General features: G+C 53.3%; 1 protein-coding gene across 1 annotated transcript in view; it reads right to left on the reverse strand.

Annotated features, from left to right (window-relative positions):
- The window catches only part of LOC142002351 (granulocyte colony-stimulating factor receptor-like), a 46,916-nt gene that overhangs the window by 22,021 nt on the left and 1,904 nt on the right, over window positions 1–22,991 (reverse strand). Inside the window, exons 2-5 of the mRNA XM_074978391.1 lie at window positions 13,180–13,485; window positions 11,705–11,777; window positions 10,798–10,911; window positions 4,710–4,798 (exon numbers count right to left, since the gene is read on the reverse strand). Coding sequence (XP_074834492.1) covers window positions 4,710–4,798; window positions 10,798–10,826 — 118 coding nt within the window. The 5' untranslated portion in view covers window positions 10,827–10,911; window positions 11,705–11,777; window positions 13,180–13,485. The remainder of the gene's footprint in view (window positions 1–4,709; window positions 4,799–10,797; window positions 10,912–11,704; window positions 11,778–13,179; window positions 13,486–22,991) is intronic.

Genomic DNA, 22,991 nt, shown 5'->3' on the forward strand with positions numbered 1-22,991 from the left:
CAGCTTACAGGGAACATAGCTGTGCAGTGAAAGAGGCTGTCGCCTGTAGGACTCCAGCCCTCTCATTAAGGAAGCTAGGTATTGGGCAGCTAGGTGGCAGAGGGTTTACAGGAACAGGACAATGGAACTGCTCGCCTGTGGCATGGGCAAAGCGACGGGGATTCTGGAATTTGTTAATTTCTGCCTCCATCCCCTTCTTTGGCCTGCGGAGAATTACAGAGGTGGCTGACGCATGGCTCTGATGACCAGATGCCGGGGGCTTTAAGTGTCCCCCGTTTCCCTCTTCCCGTCTCTTTTCCCCACCCCAAATGAACAGAATTCCGCCTGTTCGCTGAACCTTTGGAATGGATCGGATGAGTCGCAGAAGAGTTGCTGGTTCACATCCATGACGACAGCTTCCTCAATACGGAGGGCTTGGCTTTGCTTTTTGAAGTTAGCTGTGGAGAGTGTAATAATACCCCGAGCGCTAGGAGGTAACGTTAAAAGCTGACCTGCCCTCTCAAAGCAGAAACCCTGCAGTGCACACACAACCCACCCCGGGCACCGGATGAGAGAGAGAACAAGCCATGTCAGTCACGTTGCTCAATATCCAACTGGAAGTCAGACACTGCAGAGACGAGGACGGTGTCAGAACCCAGCTCAAACAGGAGCTCTGAGTAGATGGTCGAACTGGTTCCCTCTGGCTGTAGGACAGATGAATAGAACATTATGCCAGCCTGGCAGAGCAACACGCAGCTCCTCCTGAGCCATGTCTGTGCCTACAGAAGCATCCCCAGTGCCTGAGCGGCTTGGATGCCTTCCCTGGCGCAGCACTAGTGTTCTCACCTCTCTTTGCACGGTTTGCTTCAGCAGATCTGCTCCAGCCTCCAGGATGGAATCGAGAAAAGCAGCAGCATCAAGGCCATGGGCAGAGAAAGCACTGGGACCCACGCTGCCCCTAACAGCACAAAGGGGGCAGAGGTAGCCAGCTGTGATGTTCCCTGTAAGCTGAGCACTTGGGCAACCATCCAGGAGAGATTCAGGTGGCACCCAGGCTCCTTACCAGAGTGCCCCCAGCTGGCAGCGTGTGTTTCTATGGGTGGTGCACATCCGCACAGGCCTCAGTGCACATAACAAAATTTATTCTGCCCATGAATGGCAAAAAAGGAGAGGGAATGAGAGCCTGCCCCACTACCCTGTTGCCAACAAAAGCAGGAGTCAGTGTCTGCTGCAGCCAGGGTGACTTCCATCTTCACAGCAGCTGCCCACGGCTCCCTGTGAGCACCCAGACTCTCGAGTGGGCAGGAGAAAGAATTAGGAAGCTGGTGGGAGAGAGGTTGATCTCAGGGTAGAGAGAAGATGCCAGGTTTTCTCATGCACATCCCTGCTCCTCCAGAGACTGGGCCTGCCAGGGAGCAGACAGATGGCTGGATTAGCAGTTCACGGAGAATTTCACAGCTGTCAGGATGTTCTCTGGATGCTGTACGGGGGGGCAGGACCTTAAAGAGAAACCGCCACATGCGGTGCGCAGGGATAAGGGCAGGCTGGAGACCACCTGCTTCCAGGGTGGGGGAGCAGTGTGGCTGGCAGCTCCTGCCACTGCGATTCCAGAGCAGGATCAGGGACATGTCACAGCCTGTTGCAAGAGCAGAGGAAGTCAGAGACCCCTGGGACAGGTGGAAATGTCCTGAGTGCTGATGGGCAACAAGGAAAGAGGAGGCTGTGACATGCATTCTGCCTGTGACATCAAGAGGTGGCCAGAATGGGATATAAGACAAGGGAAGCGTCTCCCTGCAGGATCTGTGATGAACACAATGGCCTTATTTTTACGTCTCATCAGCTGCTCAGTGCAGATCAGGGAGATCTCGCATCCAGGCTCAGCCCTGCTTAGGTTCTTCCAGACCTCTCAGTCTAGCACCAGGGCCAGGAGTGACTCTTCCTCAGGAATAACAAGAAGTCCTGTGGCACCTTAGAGATTAACAGATATTTTGGAGCACGAGCTTTCGCATCTGACGAAGCAGGTCTTGGCCCACAAAAGCTCATGCTCCAAAATATCTGCTCGTCTCTAAGGTGCCGCAGGACTTCTCGTTGTTTTTGAAGATACAGACTAACTCGGATACTTCTCTGATACTTGTCTTCCTGAGGAAGTGACTGTTAACTAGAGACCCAGGCTGCAACCAAACTCCTACGTAACTCCTTCCACTCAGGACCCCATGTAATGCAGCCTTGGTCTGCGCCAGGAGGTTCAGTCGCTTGCAGACACACCTTCTAGCTGCAGCACTTGTGTAGCTAGAATCGACTTACCTGGCCGTCTGTAAAAAGGGAGGTTGAGGGAAGAAACTCTCCCATCGACCCCTTTTACACCTCACGATATTAAGGAGTGCAGGAGTCGAGAGCCGACCCTAGACAGGTCAATTTCACACACCTCTACCAGGTGCACAAAGCTGAACTTCAGATGTCAACCCAGACCGGTCCCGTAGACCAGCGTTTCTTAAACTATGTTCCGTGGAACACTGGTGTTCCCTGACCAATTTGCAGGTGTGCCACAAGGGTCTCCTGCTCTTTTGATATCATCCACTAGAGCGTTTGTTATTAAAACCAGATGCAATGTTGCTTTTTCATTGCTCTCATACCTGATTAAATTACCTCATTTTGCTTTTCCTGTACATGTTGCCATTTGGATTTTTTTTTTCCTGTCTGGCAATTTTTTGGGAAGAAAATTTTATGTTCTGCATAAAAAATATTATAGTTCGGTGTTCCATGGTCGCCAAAAGTTTAAGAACCGCTGGTGTAGACATACCAAGTCCTCTCGAATGCTGCTTCTGAGACCCAACCCTTGCTTGCACACCAAGAATTTGGGAGACCGACAAAGCAGTGCCTGAAGAAGTAGAGCTGGTAGCCTCGGATATGTCAGGACTCATGGCATTTGGAATGAGGCATATTTTTCTTTGTACCAGTGACAACAAGGACCAGTTGTGTCACTTGCAAGAGCATTGCAAGGATTGGCCCTTGAAGAGGTACAGCACTACAGGGGGAAATTTACCAGTGCAGAGGACTAGTGAAAGCTCCATGCATCACCTACGTGCCTCCGGTGGGACTTGAGGGGTAGAAGCGTGGTGACAGTCAGTGTTCCCTGTAAGCTGTGTGCTTGTGCGGCCATTGGGGAGAAATTTAAATACCGCCCACCTGATTAGCACAGCGCCCGCAACAGCAGGTGTTTCTACTGGTGGTTCACTTTTGCACATGCTTTGGCGCACAGAAGAAATTTATTCCACACATGGATGGAAAAATCGGCATGTGGATGGAAAACATTAGAGGGGACGTTGGTGACAGCTACCGGAATGGGGTGTGTGTCACTTTCTGGAAGTGGCACACAGCTCCTCAGCTGCTGTACCTTCAGAGTAGGCCAATTTAAAGTAACCCAGCATAAACCTGTCTCAGTGGGTGACAGGGTACACCTGCTCGTGAGAAGCCCTCTGTGGCCAAGGCAGGTCTTTCTGGTTGTCTTTAGGGTTCTGAGGGTGGGATCTGACTCGCCCTCGTCCAGGGCGCTGTCAGTTCCGATACTGTTGTGGCCAATCTCCAGCCACCGGGCCTGGGTCTTGCCCAGCTCTAGGGTCAGCCCAAACTCGGAGCTGTCCAAAATACTGCTGGGTCTCCCAGGCAGTATATCGGTCTGCTTGGGTTGAGCTCCTGTGGGGAACAGACTGGTTCTAGCGCAGCAGCTTCTTTTATATCAGCTTGCTGGGGCCTGATTGGCTGCTGTAGAGACAGCCACTCTGTCCTGCCGGGAGGACTTCTCTTCTGCTCCTCTCCATGGGATAGGGTACGGCAAAGCCTCTGGGCTTAACCCACGCCTTCACACAGTGCCTCTGGGTTACATGAGGATTTGCCCCCTCCCTCCCAATGGAGCACAGAACCAGGCCCTTCAAGCTCCTCAACTACCGCGATCGCTTAAATAAACCACCAGGCCTGGATAGGTGGGAAGGGCATTCCTTCCTTGCCAACATACCAATAGGCCTGGCCTAATTGGGAAGCCAGCAGGACTTTCTTCACCCACCATCAGTACCAATCTGCTGCAGCTGGGATGCTGCCTCCAGCCGCAGGCTCATCCCGGCCTGATTTTTCCCCCGCAAAGAAGAAACCTTTCAGCGCTAATCAAAAGCAAATCCCTGCAGAGCCACCGAGCGGGGCTGGCCCTCCGCCAGTAACAAACACAATGTACCTTCTGGTTCAGAAGGACCGGTGGGGACTTCAAATAGGTAACAAAACAGCACAATTGCCCTAGAGAAAGGAGGTCTTGGAAATCGCTGTGATTCATGGAAAATTAGCCTTCGCATTACTAAAGTATCCTGAGCAGGAATAAACAAGCTTGCCAGGACTGTCAGTGGGTGTGAGGGGCTGGAGGTAACCTGGCCCATCCAAGTCAGCCTGCTCCCTTGCTGCCATTTTCCACCTTTGTTCAAAATCCTATGAGCTCCTCTGAGTATTTCTCATTCTCCCTGAGCCATGTTTTGGGTGCAAATCTCAGTGACTCCAGGCCTGTGCTTGGGAAAGAGCAGGGGTGCAGGGGATAAGGTGGTCTTAAAGGCAGCCACCTTTGCACTCTGTGTCCTGGGGTTTGGGTGCTACTGTGAGTTAGAGCAGCCCAGGGGTTGCTGTAATTTACACTCCTTGTCATGCCCCCCCAAGACCCCCAACTCTCATCTCTTCCCCTCTGCCTTTCTTACCTGACCTGGAGATGCCAAGTGAGAACATCCACGACAGCATCAGCCACATTCTCACGGTTGCATCATGAACGACAGCTCTGATGGAAACCCTTTAAAAATAAATGCGGGAGTGGAAGAGAAAGACAACCCAGATTCTCTTTCCTCCAGCGTGAATCAGGAGAAGAATCCCTAAAGCCAGTTAACTTATCCCCCTTTCTCACCAGTTAAAGCAGAGACCTCAGTCCTCAGCAAAGCAACAGGCTTGGGCAAGACAATCCTCCCAGCTCTGGGTAAACCGGGCTAGAAAGTTACACACAGAAGTTGTTTTAATGCCTCAAAACTGTAGCGAGCGCCCAGATACGCAGGTGATGGGCACAGTATAAGAACCAAAATAAACACAGTAGCCGCTTTCTCTCTGTGTGCCTCAGTTCTTCCCCCGTACAATGGGGGTAATCCGTCCTTGCTCACACCCTGCATTTGCCGGGGCTGTTTCAGTTGTAAGCACTTAGGGGCAGGGACTGTCTCTTGCTGTCGGTTTGTACACAGGGGCCCTGACTGAGATCAGGGCCTCCAGGGGCTACCGGAAAACATATACTAATGTGGACAGAACTCTCAGTGGGGCACACAGCCCCATGGGAAGCCCCTTGCACCCCGTCTCAAAGGGTGGGCTTGGGGACAGCGCGTTCTGAATGCTGAGCCCTTGGGTGACTGCCTGGGAGAGATGCAGGTGCTGCCCAGCTGGTTAGCGGAGTGCCTACAGCCAGTGGCATGTGTTTCTATAGGTGGTGCACATCAGCACATGCATCAGTGCACGTAACAAAATTTATTGCACACATGGCTGGGAAAAAAAATAGCGGGAGCCCTGGTTGGAGCTGCAGGGACAGCGATCACACACCTGCCTGAGAACTGGGCAGCCCCCCAGCCTTGTAGAATTGGGAGTTCACAAGCTGCAGAAATGATCACCGTCCCCTGCGGCTGCCATGGCCTAGCGCGGGCTGGGGGTCTGGTCAGCCTGCCCGGGGAGTAGCTTGTGAACAGGCCGTAGCCATGTGGACAGGCATGGCACTCGCTGCCCCGTGGTCTCTCCTGGGAGGTCCCCGAAAGAGAGCGAGAGCCCTCTTTGGAAGCCAGCCAAGGAAATGTTTTCATGGTGCCAGAATGGCTCCCTCTCAGGCTAATGAGGAGGGGTTGGTGTCTGGACACCATGCACCAGGAGACCGGCCCCACACTGCCCTGGGAGTTGGGCATGCCTTCAGCATCCCCGTGGTAATCAAACAGGTCACTAGCATCCCTTTCCACGACTGCAGCCAGCTGTGGAGCGTGGCTCAAGAGCCAGAAGCCACATGAGACTCTTCCAAGCATTGCATGAAGCAATGAAATGCTGCCACTGCAGCTGGCGTGGGCAGACCAAAGGCTGGACTGAAGCCATGCTTAGCTTGGCAAGCCCACGGGCCCGCCGACTCCCCTCGTCTTCCTGCAGATCGCCCTGAAGTAGGCACCACCCACCCATCCCAAGAGACAGGAAGTCAGAAAAAACAGATCTACACTTGAGATGCAAGCCTGGTAGATGGGCTTCTGGTTTTGCCTGTCTCTTCCCAGAGACGTATCTGGGATCTATTCCTTCCCCTCAGCCACTTAAAAAAAAAGTCCATTTCAGCCCCCGACAGGAAGCAGAGGAACGGCACGAGCCCCTGGGTGGTAAAGCTTTTTTTGGGGGAAAAAAAGACAATTAAAATCCCAGTCTTTAAGCCACAGCTCTCCTGCTCCTTGCAGAAATTAAATTCTAATCAGAAGGGAGCTCTGCCTGGAGGGGAGATTGGACTGAAATGACAAACTCCAGTTAGTATTGCATGTTACTAGCGCTTTAAGGATTTGAATAGTGGTTATAGATGAGAATTTTATGGGCAATCAAGCCCAGATGGCTATTGAAGCTTTCATGAGAACATCTCATTCACATGGCTCCTTTCTGCAGAGGACAGTATCTCAGGCACTAATTACAAACTCAGTGTCCATCCCCATGCACCCCGTGGCACATGGGAATAGTATTAGTCTGTTTGTGGACAAGGAAGCTGGGGCACAGAGTAGAGAAAGTGACCAGCCCAAGGATGTTTGTTGAATCAGTGGCACAGCTGAGAATAAAGCTCCCAGAGGCAAGCCCCAGCTGTAGCAGAGCCCTAGATCACCCTGCATTCCTTCCAGGATGAATAAGAACCACCTGGCAGGAAAAGCTGGGGTGCAGCAGTTGGCTGCTCCCCCAAAAGCTAGCACTCTCAGGCCGCATTCCTCCCGTCCACGTGCAGAATAACTTTTGTTATACGCACCAAGGCATGTGCAGACATGCACCACCAGTAGACCCACTGCTGGCAGCATGTCTGTGCTCTGCTTCTCAGCTGGGTACACTTGAATCTCTCCTGGGTGGCCACCCAAGGGCTCAGTGCCGCTCCCAGGCCATTCCTTATTGGGCCTTCTGATGGCAGGAGAGGGTCTGCTTCCCCATCAAGCACTATTCTCGTCTCTGTCCTGTCCTAGCCTCCTGCTGGGACAGGCTGATTTCTGAGGGTGTGATCTGTCCCACTGGCTAAACCTGGCAGCCCATTCCTGCCCATTCTGGACAGACCAGATCAGTGAGAAGAGACCTTCCCAAAGCCGGTGCTTTCTCCATCAGTATCCTACAAGCATCAGGTACTATCAGGTACCAGACACGCTGTTCCCCTCTCGTCCGCTGCTGGAAACGAAGAGGAATGAGATGCACACACTAGCCACGTCTACACGTGGCGAGCGCTATTTCGAAGTTGACATTGACTTAAGGCGGCGAGACGTCGAAGTCGCTAACCTCATGAGGAGATGGGAATAGCGCCCTACTTCGAAGTTGAACATCGAAGTAGGGCATGTGTAGCCGATCCGCATCCTGCAACATCAAAATAGCGGGGTCCGCCATGGCGGCCATCAGCTGAGGGGTTGAGAGACGCTCTCTCTCCAGCCCCTGCGGGGCTCTATGGTCACCGTGTGCAGCAGCCCTTAGCCCAGGGCTTCTGGCTGCTGCTGCTGCAGCTGGGGATCCATGCTGCATGCACAGGGTCTGCAACCAGTTGTCGGCTCTGTGGATCTTGTGCTGTTTAGTGCAAGTGTGTCTGGGAGGGGCCCTTTAAGGGAGCGGCTTGCTGTTGAGTCCGCCCTGTGACCCTGTCTGCAGCTGTGCCTGGCACCCTTATTTCGATCTTTGGCGTGTGGACGCTCCCCTCCAACGCCTGCTTCGATGTGCTGCTGCCCAACGTCGACGGCACCAGCCCTGGAGGACGTGTAGACGCTATTCATCAAAATGGCTTATTTCGATGTCGCTACATCAAAATACGCTATTTCGATGTAGCGTTCACGTGTAGACGTAGCCACTGTGTCACACGAGAGGCGGCTTCTCTCTCGCGGCTGGGCCCCTGAGTCAGCCACCGACAAGTTAAATGTCACAGATAGCGACCCTAGCCAGCCTCACGCTCCGCTCCGTGCAGACAGACGAGAGCTCAACCCCCCGGCAGCATGGGACCAGCTGGGAAAGGGGGATTGGGATCGTGGGGAAGGGAAGGGGCGGCACACCGGAGCCTTACACTGCGTGGCAGCAGCTCGTGCTGCAGCCGCGGACGGATGGATTCGAAGGGGAGGCGTAGAGTCCTTGACACACAGGCATCAATAGGGCCAGGCTAGTCCCCATGCAAGGGGGAGCTGAAGCCTGCAGGCCCAAAGCAGAGCCCTGTTGTGCTAGGCACCGAACAGACCGGGGTGGCCAACCCATGGCTCTTTGAGCCCTTCAGTGGGGCTGCTCCTCGGAGCCGTGTGCTGGAAGTGCCATCTGCCACTCTGCGCATGCGACCCACCGCTTGGTGGGAGAAGCATTCGGCAGCGGCGGCTCCGGGGAGTCCCCAGCATCAAGTTAGAGCGGGGCGAGGGGGGCTGGAGGTGCCAGGGGGAGGGCATTGGGTTAGAGCAGGAGGGGCTGGGGGTGCCTGGCTCTGGGGGAGGGAGAGGGCATTGAGCCACATATTATCTATTTATTTTTACCTATCTAGAGAGAGAGATAAAAACAAATATATGTAACACGTAGCTCTCTGCACTCTATCCCCAGCTCTTCATCCCTAACTGTTCAGCCACCCCGGGCCAGACACACAGCCCCTGTCCTGAAGAGTTCATGATCAAAACCACCGGCTGTCCCCATTCTGCAGATGGGCGATTGAGCCCCTGAAAGAACAAATGACTTGCCCAAGGGCTGGCAGCTAGTCAGTAGCACAGGTGGGAGCTGAACCCTGCATTCTGAAGCCCACGTCAATGCCTTAGCCACCAGGCCCGCCGGTTCGCACAGCAAGAGTTACTGTAGGAGTCTGGTCCAGGGACACAGCAGAGCTCTGGCCCTTCTCTCCGATGGAAGCAGTTCCACCGTGCCCAATTTTTAAGCTCCTTTTCTGCCCTTTGTTTCACTTCTTCCATTTTTCTAAAACTCCTGCTTTGAGGAGGAAAAAACTCAAAACGACAAACACCACCAACTCCAGGAAACGATAATCACCCTGATATTCCTGTCCTGCGGGAGAGCAGAGTGAAATCGCTTACAATTAGAGCGACGGGTGATAACACAGCCCTACTGATTCCAAGGAGGCTGTGCTAGGAACAAGTTTTAAAGGTCTGCCGAGACGTGGGGAAGGACGTTACCCAGTCCCCAACCAGAGATTAACGTCTGCAGCGGAAGCCATAGTGCTACAAAGCTGAAATGCGCCTGGCGGTGCCGTGACTCTGCTGGGATCTGAAGCTTTTGTGCCGAGGAGAGAACTGCGGCTGGCAACGGTGGGGCTTGTTAAGTTTTGTGGGTGGGGAGCAGATGTGACGTGCTAGGGAGCAGGGGGTGTTGTACAAAACCATTACAAGGCGATTATGTCGGAGGATGGGGAGAGGTTTCCATCCTAATGACGGTCCTTGGGCAGAAGTTCACTTCAGCTCAAGCCTGATCTGTAGAGGAGCTGAGCCCCTGGGATTCCCATAGAGATCAGCTGAAACTTCAGGGACCCTTCCCCGGCTACACTATCCCAGCAACCCCCACTGATTTTAGAATCATAGAATCCTAGGGTGGGAAGGGACCTCAGGAGTTCATCGAATCCAGCCCCCTGCTTCAAGCAGAATCAGCCCCCACTAAACCATCCCAGCCAGGACCTTGTCAAGCCGGGACTTAAAAACCTTTAAGGATGGAGAATCCACCACCTCCCTAGGCAACGCATTTTACATGAAAGGCATCCACATACCACCGGGTTGGGCAGCAGTGTAAGCCCCCAAGACAGATAAATTGTCAGGGCCCAATTCTGCCCACACTTTTACCTGGATAAGTGCATTGTGGGTTCTATTCTCCCCCTGCCCCCAGGAGCGGGGGTGGGAATCTAGTGGAGAGAGCTGGCAGGGGTAACAGCTCAGCCTTTGGGGGTGCATGACCCACTTCGCAGCACGGGTCAAGCCCTGAGAAATCTGCGCCAGACCGGCCCGGGCAGTCGCTGGGCAGCAAGCTGCCTTCAACAGCACGGACTCCACGTGTGACCTTGGGCAAGTCACTTAGCTCATCTATGCCTCGGTTTCCCCACCTGTCCCACAATGGTGCAATCCCTGCCCTGTTTCACGGGGACGGTGAGGAAGGCAAATATTGTCAGGCACTCAGGGATGATGGCAACGGGGGTCGGACTGAATGAATACACTCAACAGACCACACCTCATGTAATTCTTAATGGCAGAATGGTCCCGGCCATCAGCTTTGGGGATCCAAAGGATGGGGGGAGGCAGTGGGGGGGAAGAACTAGCTTGGAGTGTGGGTGATTTGGGCAGGATAGAGAGGATTGATTCACGTGTGCCTCTCAGTGAGCCAGAGCTTTTTGGGGAGGAGATGGCGCTGCTGGGCACAGAGCAGGGTTGCCTCTAACTTTTCCCATCAATTCACAGAATAAATTTTGTTCTGTGCACCAAGGCACACACAGATGTGCACCACCCATAGGAAAAAAAAAAAAACATGCACACACTGCCGGCTGCGGGTGCTCCACTAATCAGCTGGGCGGCACCTGAACCTCTCCTGAGCGGCCGCCCAAGGGCTCACCTTAGAGGGAACACCGACAGAGCCCTCATGATTCCTCGTGGGATCCTGGTACCTCTCGGCCTGGACTGGGTGTCTTGTAGGAAAAGGTCCCTTGTGCTGTGGTCACTCGCAGCCCTGAGCGCAGCCAGAGGATGTCAGAGGAAACAAACCAGCAACAGTCGCATTTTAGCGAACGTCCGAAATGCAGGGCCACGGGCACTTGGGGGAGGGGGGACCTGCTGGGAAGTGGCTGAGTTCAAGGGTGGTCCACCCCCCCATTTTTAAAAAAAGCCAAACCACTACGTGTCAGACCCTCTCCTCCTCTCATGATACCCCACCACCCCCACTTCTCCGAGCAGGGCAGCCGCACGTTCCTCCTAACACTCACGAACGGGTCCAAAAACCACCCCCCCGCCCGGGTCACACTCGATACCAAAGTGCCAAGCACGAGTGGCTCAGACCCGGTTAAATAAATGGGTCACCAACTACCCTGGAGTCCAAGAGGCGGCTTACACCCATGGCTTAGACCCATCTACAACACTCACTACTGACGTGGCAAGGAGCAGCCTGAATGCACTCGACTTGTGGCAGCCACGCGCTCGGAAGAGGGATTTAGTCCCATATTAACCCCTTTAGGAATGGAGCCTTAGCACAAAGGAGCCCCGACACTCTGAAGAGGACACCTGGATCTCTGTGCCCAGCCCTTAGCCTACCTGACAGACCCTTCGGAAACAAACACAGACACGCACCCCCACCATCTCCCTCCCCTCCTCCCAGCTTCTGCTCCACACGCGCTCGCCTACCTTGTGGACACTGCAGACTTCCCCCCATCTCCTTGCAGGCGTAGCCCAGAGCTCCGCACCCCTCCCACCCTGGAGGGCCCAACACTTTCTTCTCCGGACTGTGACAGTTTTAAAGCTGCACTCACCTTGGTGCTTTCAGGGCGCTCTCCCAGCGTCCCCCCCGGAGCTGGGGCTGCCGGACTCTCTCTCTATCTACCCCTGCAGACAGCCAACAGAGGAGTGAGGAGGGGGCTTTTCAGAGTACAGGTTTAAAGCAGCTGAGCTGTGTGTGGGGAGGGGGGAATCTTGGCCTTGACCAATCAATAGGAAGAGGAGGAGACCGCCAGGGCAAAGCGATTTCTTCTCTCGAGCGACAGCCTCCAGCACGCAGCCCAGGTGTGGGGAGAGCAGCCCACACTCAGAGGCTATGCGCCAACTTCTTCCCCAGGAGCCAGAGCTGCCAACCTAAGCAGGCTGGCCGGATTCCCACAGCCGGCCTTGCCTCTGGTCTCTGCTGAATCACTCCCCCTGGAGAAGGGAGTTTCCTTCCCTTCCTGGTCTAAGGCAGTCGGGACAAGCACAGCATTGGGATCCACCTCTGACCCCCTGCACCGCTTGGTGCTGTCTTCATCCCAGGATTTGGTTCGGTCAATGAGAGGATGAAGCCAAGAGCCTGGCTGCACAGGTTGGGAGCTGTCCTTGCCCTGAGTTTGGGGATGGCCGGAGGACGCCTTGTGTCAGGTCGGAGCGTGCGACAGCCGTAAGTGGTCCCCGGAGAGCGAGCAAAGGGCTAAGCTGGCTCTGCCCAGGCAGCCTTTGCACCGTCCACCCACAGGGCACACCTGGTGAACAATGGGACTCGGGGGCAGCCCCACTGCCACTTTCAAAGCGCTGCCTCCCGGCGTGGGGCAGCCCAGCTTGAGCCCTATCTGCAGTTCCCTCTCCTCAGATCTCTGCCGTAAGCACCACCTGCTTGGCCAGTAAAACCCCAGTTTGTTATTACAAGCCCTTTAAAACAAAGTCCTCCGCATTCAGCCTCCTGACTGGCTGGAGTCCTTCCCTGCCCTGGTGGGCCATTTTCAGCCCTGCCTAGTTGGAACTTTTTCTTTCCCTGCTGCCAAAGGGCATATCTACACTGAGCATTTAACCTGGGCACTGAGCAACGTTCTCGCAAATCTTTCCCATGCAGGTGTGGAATAATTTTATGTGCACCGAGGAACATGCAAATATGCACCACCAACAGAAACAAAAACCCCAGCTGCTGATCAGCTGCGCAGTATTTGAATTTCTTCTGATTGGCCGCCCAGGCATTCAGCTTATGGGGCACACTGCCTGCCTTAGCACTGAGCCACGCCCCCCCTTCCATCCAAACACACAGCATCCAGCTCCGGTCACCAAACAGGCAAGCAGGACCTGGATTGTAGGACTCTGCTGGGCCCTGTTGATTTGCAGTGTGAATGCTGCTCCAGCAGCTGAGCGGAGTCAGAAGGGATGACCTAAGCCAGTGTGGATGCATTAGCACAGCTGGGAGACCCAGGTCCAGACACGGGAAGCCCAGGTTTACAATGCAGGGTGAATGACCAGCTCCACCCCATGCAGGTTTAATGCAGTGAAGACTTACCTTGCAGGAGCCTTCCTGTTCACCCGGCCGCACCCTCGTCCATCCCAAAGGGCTGATTGCGTCACATGACTCAAAGAGGCAGGTTCAATGTGTCACAGGTGGGGTTGAGCCCTGTCTCCTCTTAAAGAGCCAGTCGCCCTGAGACAAAGGAGTCTTTTTATAGAGGTGGCTGGACACAGGCTGACCCTAGGGCTCTCTCTGGCTGCCTAAGTCCTGGGCAGCACTGCCTGCTGCTAACAGCTCAAGATCTTCCCGAATCCCAGCCATGCTTGGCCTCCAGCCGGGGTTCCCTCTGATTTTTTCCTTCTGTGGGTGGAATAAATTTTGTTAAGTGCACCGAGGCATGTGCGGATGTGTATCAGCCATCAGAAAAACACGCGACCTGTGGGTGCTGTGGGCTCTCTAATCAGCTGGGCAGCCCCTGAATCTCTCCTGGGTAACCACCCAAGTGCTCAGCTTACAGGGAATACAGCCTCCAGCCTACGTTAAGGCACTGCCTCTGGGGCTAGAGTCTGTCCTACAGGATCTAGTGTCCCCTCTTTCCCTTACACTGCGAACTCGCTAGCTGGCTCCCCTGGACTCCAATGCCCAGGGATGAAGATACCCACAAGATAAACCATCTCTTTGCCAAGTCTATGACTTCTGACTGGATCCAGATAGGGGTGGGACTGGATCAGCATGGACTGGAAGGACAGAATGGGGAAAACAGACAAGTAAGAAATGATTCCCCAGTTTTTAAGGATTCTTAAGCATAAAGGCAACCAAAATGATGCGGGGGCTGGAGCACATGACCTATGAGGAGAGGCTGAAGGATCTGGGCTTATTTAGCTTGCAGAGAGAAGAGTGAGGGACAATTTGATTGCAGCCTTCAACTGCCCGAAGTGGGGCTTTAAAGAGGATGGGGAGAGGGTGTTCTCAGTGGTGAGGGGTGACAGAACAAAGTGCAATGGTCTCAAGTTACAGTAGACCCCCGACTCACTCCTGGGCAACCACACGTCAAATTTCGCGTAAGTCGGGACCAGGTCAGCAGACGGACCCTGCTGCTTTCAGGTCCCCTGTCCTGGCTGCGCCTGGCTTCCTGCTCGCATGAGTGGCAGGGAACCCGGAGCCACGTGCAGCAGTGCTGGTCAGTTTCCCAACTCCCAGGAGTGGCAGGGAGCCAGGAAAGGGACTGGTGTTGCTGTGCCAGGCTCTAGGCTGCCCACCACTCCTGGGAGCCAGGAAACTGACCGGTGCAGGAGCACTAGTCAGTTTCTCAGCTCCCCCGAGCTGCAGGGACCCATGAACCAGGCAGTAGGGTGAGTGCTGTGGGCAGTGGGGGTGCAGCAGGGCTTGTTGATTTCGACTCACGTTATTCCAAGAATAACACAAGTCAGGGGTCTACTGTACAGTGGGGGAGGTCTAGGTTGGATATCAGGAAAAACTATTTCCCCAGGAGGGTGGTGAAGCACTGGAATGCATCATATAGAGAGGTGGTGGAATCTCCACCCCTAGAGGTTTTTAAGTCCCAGCTTGACAAAGCCCTGGCTGGGATGATTTAGTTGGGTTGATTCTGCTTTGGGCAGGGTCCTGGACTCAAGGACCTCCTGAGGTCTCTTCCAGCCCTGGGATTCTATGGCTTCCCAGCTGCAGCAGAATCTACGTGTAAAGCCAATGAACCTGGGTAGTCAGCAGGGGGACTGAACCTGTGACCTCAGGGTCTGAAGCAATGTGCCTTGTCAGGCTCCCTTCTCAGGGGTCTCACAGCCTCTGGATCGCATATGGACCAATCCCATCATTTTGTAGGCACTCTGGTTCACAGTGCTTCCCTGCATCTGAACAGCGGCTCTCCCAGCGCGGGCTTTGGGCCCCTAGAAGCAGTCGTGTCTTGCTGCCCAACTTGTCCTAGAACTGACATCAGAAGAAAGCCTCTGTCTCGTGCCAGCCTATGCCACAAATGGCTGTGCCTGAAAGTCGATGCCCTGCTACTTCCGTCAGCCAACTGTCAGGTTGCAGTGGGGAGATCTGTGTGGGATGCAGAATAGACTTCGAACAGCCTATAAAGCCAGTGTGAACAGTGCAGCTGACACCAATGAACAGCCAGGGAGTAAGGGAGAGGACAGCCGCGTTTCCCAGCTAAAGACTAATCACTCAAAGGGCTGGGTCGGAGAATAGGTACGGAAGGTTGAATAAAAAACAGCCCCAAGGTTTAGCAAGTGCATGAAAATGCTCGGTGCTTAAGCTCAGCAGGGGTTCACTGGCTGAGAATTTCCCAGTAGATCAAATGCTGGGACCTGAAGGGGACAGACAGACAGTGTGGACCCTCCATTTGCCTGGCTGAATCAGACATGAGGTCTATCTATTTCAATAGGCTGTCTCTGTCTGTGGCCAGACCCCAGAGGTACAGAGCCGTTGTTCTCATCCAGAGGCACACGTGGTCCTGGAGATACAGAAGTCTTTCAGCAGGTACATCAACTCATCTAGATCTGTGCCTTGTCTGACGACTGGCTCCAGAAAAGGCCCTGGCAAAGTCAGTGGAAGCTAAAATTCCACATGAACAATGTCTTCATATGGCTCTGTACACAAAATACGCTGACCGAATCCTAGGGCTGGAAGAGAGCTCAGCAGGTCATCAAGTCCAGCCCCCTGATAAAAGGAGGCCCAACCCCAACTAAAACCAGGGCTTTGTCAAGCGGGGACTTATGAACTTCTAGGTTTGGAGATTCCACCATCTCTCCAGGTAATCCACTCTAGTGTTCCACCACCTTCCTAGAGAAATAGCTTTTCCTAATATCCGACCTAGGCCTCCCACACTGCAACTTGAGAGCATTGCTGCTTGTTCAGACATGTAAGTACTACACAGCACAAAGCCTTCTTCTGTATTTTGTCTTTATTGCCACAAGAGACGAGAAAGCTGCTTCACATATATCTGTTGTGGCAAAAGGCATCAGAAATCATGCGGCCCCTTTGGACAGGTCTGGATACTTGGTAGCAACATGAAGCCAGTACTCAGTGAGGAACTTTTGTGAGAAGACCAGCTGAAAAGCATTGTCACAAGACATTGCGATTAGGCTGTCTTGCTCTTTTGATGTTAAACTAGCAAGGGTGTCACTGTTAATGCATTCAAAGGGATTTCTAATCCAGTTGGTTTTGGTCTCTGAAAACAAAGTTCTCTTGCAGTTAGCTGCGTTTTCAGGCTTTGCAAATGCTCCGATTGTACATTTCACATCACTGAGGAGCTGCATTTCTGATGTAATTAAAAAGTCAGAAAGATTGCTAACTGGGTCATAGTTCAACTGATCAATTTGAGTCAACCACAGTTCTAATTTCTGCTTCACTTGTGTCTTGAACTTGGAAAGGTGACACTGCTTTTCTCTGCAGATTCAGGTTGAGACCACTAAGATGACCAAAAACATCAGCTAAGTAAGCCAATTTAGCCAACCAATTAAAATCACAAGAGCAATGGGGCGAGCTGAAACTTGGCATCCTGCAGAAAAATTCTCTCCATCTTCCTGCTCAAAAATATATGGCAGGACTTTCCCTCTGGAGAACAGGCAGGGAAAGTTGACGGTGATCGCTGACCATCTCCTCCCATAAAATTGCAAACAATCTTGAACTGAGAGAACAGGCCTTGATATGGTTAACAGCTTTCCCAGACACTTACCACACGCTCGTCAAGTCAGCCAGGATTTTCTTAGTGGCTAGGGCCTCCATCGAACGTTTGCTTCATATAGGGCGACTCATTTAATACGAGTGATAACTCTGTAGTGTTGACCAGTCAATGGCCTGAGCCCCATCTGCGCTAACTGCAATGCATATTTATTCAGTCAATATTATTCCCAACAACAAAACAGTTCCACATATCAAAAATTGCCAGGAAGTGGTTTGCAAAAAAGTAAGTTCTTGTTTACCTCCCCTTTTGGACTCTGGCCTGACAAAGACAAGAAGGTGGGCTAGGTTTACAATGTTCATTGTTTCTTCCATTTTAATTCTTGGAAGTGACTTTGGCATACTCTGTTCATCAATTGTTCCCTCGCGTTCTTGGCCATTTCCTCAATTCTGCACTGAACTGCATTATTCGACTGTGGGATCAGACTCATTTGTTTGCATGCCTCTTCCCAAGAATAGTATTTACAGTCGCCTTGGCTGCCAGTCATATTAGCTCCTTGCTGACTGTGTGTGGCTTGGCTCTTAGTTGGCTAAAAGTGACGTTGATGCAGAAATCCAGCATTGTCTGAGCTGTGCATTCTCTGCTGCTGCCCGCCTGAGACAAAGGGTCTTCAAACACCAGGACATTGATCCCAAGACAAAGCTCCTTGTATATTGCACAGTGGTTATTCCAATGCAACTGTACGCTTGTGAAACCTGGACAACACACAAGCATCATTTGAAGGCACTTGAACGATATCATCAAAGCTGGCTCAGGAGACTCCTAAATATCTCTTGGGAGGACAGCGTGCATGAACACTAACATCCTGGAAGAGTCGAACATGACCAGCATTGAAGCCATTATCCTTCATCAACAGCTTTGTTGGACTGGTCATGTGGTTTGGATGTCTGATCAGCACCTCCTAAAACAGATTGTTTGCTGGGTTGGAGGAAGGACAGAGGAGCGTTGTGGGCCAGCAGAAGCGAGATAAGGACACACTGAAGGAACGCGTGAAAAAGTGCAGCATCGGTATCAACACTTGGGAGAACCTTGCCCAAGACCGTCCCCAAAGAAGAGCAGTAATCTGTGAAGGGGTGGCACAGTTTGAGAGGTCCTTTCGCAGAGCAGACAAGAAGAAAAGAGCAGCAGAACTGCCCCACACCTCTTCAACAGCTACCAACACCTGCCCCTCCCGTGGTAAGATCTGTGGCTCCAGAATCAGGCTGATCAGCCATCAATGGACTCACAAATGGGAGGGTGACATGAAGACATCCTACCCATTATCAAGTGATTGATAAGCAAGGGAAAGTTTAATTGGGCTACCCAGCAAGAGGCCTCCATTGCCCTTGTATTGCCACTACCCATTACCGTTGTCATCATAATCTTTTTGCTTTCCTTGAACTCAGTAAGCTTGTTTTGAAGAAAGAAATCAAGAGGCTTGGACTCATACATCCTTCTTCTGTGTCGGGCAACGGCAAAAGGTTGGCTGGTTTTAGGCTTTCATTTGCTAGCGCCTCATAGCACAGCACGCACGTTGGTCGCCATTTGTCCTCGCTGCCAGCCCAAGGCAATCCAAACTTTATGTCGTCAGCGGGGTATTTGCTCACCCTTCGTTTACATGTGTCTGTTTGATTAGCCGTCCCACTTATGGATGCATCACTCTGCTCATCAGGCTCCTTTCTCTTCAGCGAGCCCGATTCGCCCACAGCCCCATGCTGAATGTATGGCTAAGCTTTGTGTGCTTCTAACCGGCCCGATCATTCCATCACCCAAAGACGCCACAACAGAGTTTTGGACAGCCCTTAATCACACGATTGAAAGATATTTCATTTAAAGTTAATAATTGATTGTAATGTCACAATATATTTAAAACATTTTCTATGATCATTTTTATTTACCTTCTATTCTTTTCACAGCCCCCCTGCAATATCCTCACGGACCCTCACCAGATTGGAAACCACTGCTCTAAAGCACTTTTATACCATTGCAATGGTGCCGACGTTTAGTGGAGTTGTGCTGCTTTAACTTTACGACGGCAGCGCAAGTGCTGTGCATAGACAAGATTTGGTATTTTCCCGGGGGGACACGGCCGTTTTCATGGCAAGGGTGGGACAAACGTGGGCTCACTCAGGGAGGGTTACTGACCTGCACCCCAGTGCGTGACTGACGGGTTTGACTCCTAACAGAGCATGTTAGACTGGCAAAGGGGAGCAGGTATTTCCAACACCCAGTCCCACAGGCAGAGCCGAGCAAGGACTTCCCTGCATGAGAGATCACCTGGTATCACTTGTGCCTTAGTGCTCTAGTGCTAAGATCCTAATGGACACAAAGGGTTTTCACCAGAAGGGACTGCTCCTGTCCACGGGTCCTGCCCACACCTACCTACTTTGAGGTAAACATGACAGAGCCTTGTCTACACTAGGATTTTTGCAGAAGAGCCAACGTGCATAAAGTCAACGGTTTGCAACCCGATCAGCGTACAGCTGCAAGCCAGGTGAGTCAGGTGCTGAAGGCCATGAGGCCAACCCACATGGTGGGCTCCAGGAGCCCAGCTGCCTCCACTTGGTGAGCTCAGGATCCAGGATTGCTGCCTTGTGGTCCCATGTGGCAGGGCTGGTGTCTGGTCTTCGGGCTGCTGCCTGGCCCCTCTCAGCAGGATCTGGGGTTGCATCAGGGTCCAGGATTGGGCCCCTGGCTGCCCTCCAGCCCTGCATGGAGGAGTCTGGGGCTGGCGTCCCTGCTGCCCGCTCCACACCCTGTGCTCCACTCCATGGAGGTGCTGGGCCAAGGGATTTGTGTGTGTGGGCAGGGGCACCTAGACTACCCCCAGTGTAACTTGAGACCACTGCTCCTTGTTCTGCCAACCCTCACTGCTGAGAACAGCCTCTCGCCATCCTCTTTAGAGCCCCCCTGCAGGAAGCTGAAGGCTGCTATCAACTCACCCCTCACCCTTCTCTTCTGCAAACTATATAAACCCAGATCCCTCAGCCTCTCGTCCTAGGTCATGTGCTCCAGCCCCTTAAGCATTTCCATTGACCTCGGCTGGACCCTCTCCAGAATGCGCACATCCTTTCTATACTGGAGTGTCCAGAACTGGACGCAATACTCCAGATGTGGCCTCACCGGTGTGGAATAAAGGGGAATAACAACTTCTCTAGATCTGCTGGAAATGCTTCTCCTACTGCACCCCAATGTGCCATTAGCCTTCCTGGCTGCGAGGGCACCCTGCTGGCTCATATCCAACCTCTCCTCCACTGTAATCCCCGGGTGCTTTTCTACTGCACTGCTCCTTCGCCAGCCGGTCCCCAGCCTGTAGCAATGCTTGGGATTCTTCCGTCCCAAGCGCAGGACTCTGCGTTTCTCCTTGTTGAGCCTCGTCAGATTTCTTTTGGCCCCATCTTCCAATTCGCGTAGGTCACTCCGGACCCTCTCCTTATCCTCCACCTGTCTACTTCTTCCCCTAGCCTAGCGCAAGGCTGTGTGCTGGAAAATGGCACATGGGACACTGGGATCTCTAGCTCAGGTGCCCCACATCTTTTAACAACAGCCTCTCACAAAAACCAGTCAGAGGCCAAGCTGAGCGGCTGCCCTCAGACACCAGGAAGTGGGGAGAGATGCAGCAGCCCCAGAACGGAGGACCAGAATTGATTGAGCCCAGAATTGCCAGGAACATTCACCAGAAACGACTGGGCCACCATTCATCACAAGCCAATGGACGGTGATGTGTCCTGCGCCTGTGGAAATCTGCAAGGCTGGTCCCCCCCAGAGAAGAGGTGGTAAGTACTGGGGTCCGAGCTTTGCTCTTTCGAACACACCCATCACTATCTAGGGCTGAGGGGCCAGATTTGTGGTTAGGTCCCTACAGATGCAGATTGCTTCTTAAGCGTCTTTAACATCTCCATCTTTAGGACCCTAAACCCTGGCCCAGAGTCCCTGGCAACGGGTTTTGAATCAAGACAGCAACTGTGAGCTTAGCCCTGTTGGCTATGCGATAGCTCACCTGCTTTGGTGACGGACCCCCATGAACAAGCAAGAAAAGCTGTTTACAAGCCTTCGTGCTCATTGTCCAGCAGCTAAGGAGCTAATGAACTGGGAGAGCTGAGCAGCTTCAGGCACTGTTTAACAGAATGTTTCGCTAAACTTCATTACTTCTGCCCTCCGCTAGGACTGTGCTCAGGCTCCCCTCTCACGCCCCTTACGGCCTGCAAGGGAAGGTGCAGGAGGATGGGAGACAGACATTTCAGCTTTCTCTTTATTAGCAGAAAGTCCTGGTGCCAGCCAGCACAGTTGCATGTGGAGAAAGCATCAGGTAAGGAGGACCTGTGTGTAAATCCAGGCGTGGGGATGTTTTCTCCTGATGGATGGAGTGGCAGAGAAGGGGTTAAGAGCTGGCAGGAAGTGGGCTAATTGCTCCTAGACCTTATCTGGCCACCTCCCTGTCTTATCCTAATATCCCACCTCAGAGGAGGCAGCATTGCCTAGAAGACAGAGCACTAGACAGGGATTCAGGAGAGCTGGGTTCTAGCTCTGCTACTGCATGACTTGGAGTGAGTTGTGGCCCTGCTCTGTGCCTCATTTTTCCTAACTGTACAATGGGGATAATGTGGCCTCTTTTGTAAAGTGCTTTGAGCTCTGGGGATTATTACTACTACTTCAATGGCCCCCCATCATCCTACCCTCTGGGCCACCGAATTAATCCCTGCAGCAGCTCCACAGGCCCTACCAGAGCCACAGTGTAACACACACAGCTAGGGATGTGCTTCCCTGCCCATGTAATGGCACCTAGACCGTAAGAAAGAATGAGTCTCCTCTCCAGCCTTGGCTGAGAGCCAGCTGGCTTTTAGCTCCCACTGGAGAAGCTCCTGCCCTAAGCTCCAGAGGTCCCAGCTTGGAGTTCGCCTGTGGGTGGTTACAGCAGCACAAGCCAATTTCCAGCCCAGGAACAGAGAGCCCAAAGCTGCAGCCTGTTAGAGTTAACGGTCAATGCGCCTAGAAAAGCATTAACCCCCCAAGCAAAGCCCAGCCTCTCCCTAACGCTCCTGGGGAGGGCTCGCTCCACCAGTCACGCACGGCAGAGCGCTCATCTCCTGGTGACAGGCGCCCTGGCCTCAAGAGCTGAATGAGAACCGCCCCCCACACACTCCCAGCAAATAAAAGCCGACAGCTCGCCCCCCTTTCGGCGAGCAGTGCCAACGCCTCGGAAAACAAGACCAGCCCCCAGGTTCATTTTCCAATGGGATTTTTTAATTAAATAAATAACGGCGAGGGGTTTTCAAGGCAGCATCACTTCACAGTGCGGGGCCTCCGGCGCGGAGGGAGGGCCGAGAGTCCGGCATTGGGAGTGACTCAAAGGAAATGCGCTTCGTAAGAAATACCAAAGCAAAACCTGACTCCCCTCCCCGGACAGGTCATGCGGAAAACGGGCCCCACTCGCTTGGAGACCCTGCTCGAGTCTGTAAACAACATTGAATATAAATAAGAGACATTTTCCTCCCCCCTGCCCCGTTAGGACTCAGAAATGGAAAAAACAAAAGAAAAAGAACCTCCAACGGACTTGGAGCTCCGCCTTCCCCACCCTTTGGAAAGGGAACCCCCCCTCCCGACGGGACTCCTGAGCAGCACGTTCCCGTCCTCTCTTGCAGGCAGGAGGAAGGGGCGGGGACACTCCTGAGTTAGCACCCCCGTCTCACACAACTCTGGGGTCTGGGCTATGTGAGACGGGGGCTGCTGCTGCGTCACCACGCGCCTTGGAGAGCCCTTCTCCGCCGCACATACGCTGCGTGACAGCAGCATTTTCTGCCCCTCTCACGTTTGTGGGTGAACCCAGCTTGTTTGGTCAGTGGCGGACCCGGCTCACAACAGCTGCGAACATTTCAAATCTATCCCGAAGGCGGCTCTATCTAGACAGACACCAGGGAAAGCAGTTGGACGAAGGGCACTTCCCACCTGCGGCTGCGTCCACGGCACAGCGAAGGGCTCTCGTGCGTGGGCACTGCCAGAGCCTTTCCCCGGGGCTGGAGGCTGGCACCCAAACGCTGCACTGGTAACAGCAGTAGCATAGCCAGGGCAGGCAGACAGCTGTGCAGAGTGTATACCAAGGGCAGGGATCCCCCACCCGCAAGCCAGATCCAGCCCCCTGGCTTAACTTCATCCAGCCCACAGCAACTCGTCCTGTGGGCTGGGA

This window comes from Carettochelys insculpta, chromosome 27, assembly GCF_033958435.1.
Source record: "Carettochelys insculpta isolate YL-2023 chromosome 27, ASM3395843v1, whole genome shotgun sequence".
In the NCBI taxonomy this organism is placed as follows: Eukaryota; Metazoa; Chordata; order Testudines; family Carettochelyidae; genus Carettochelys; species Carettochelys insculpta.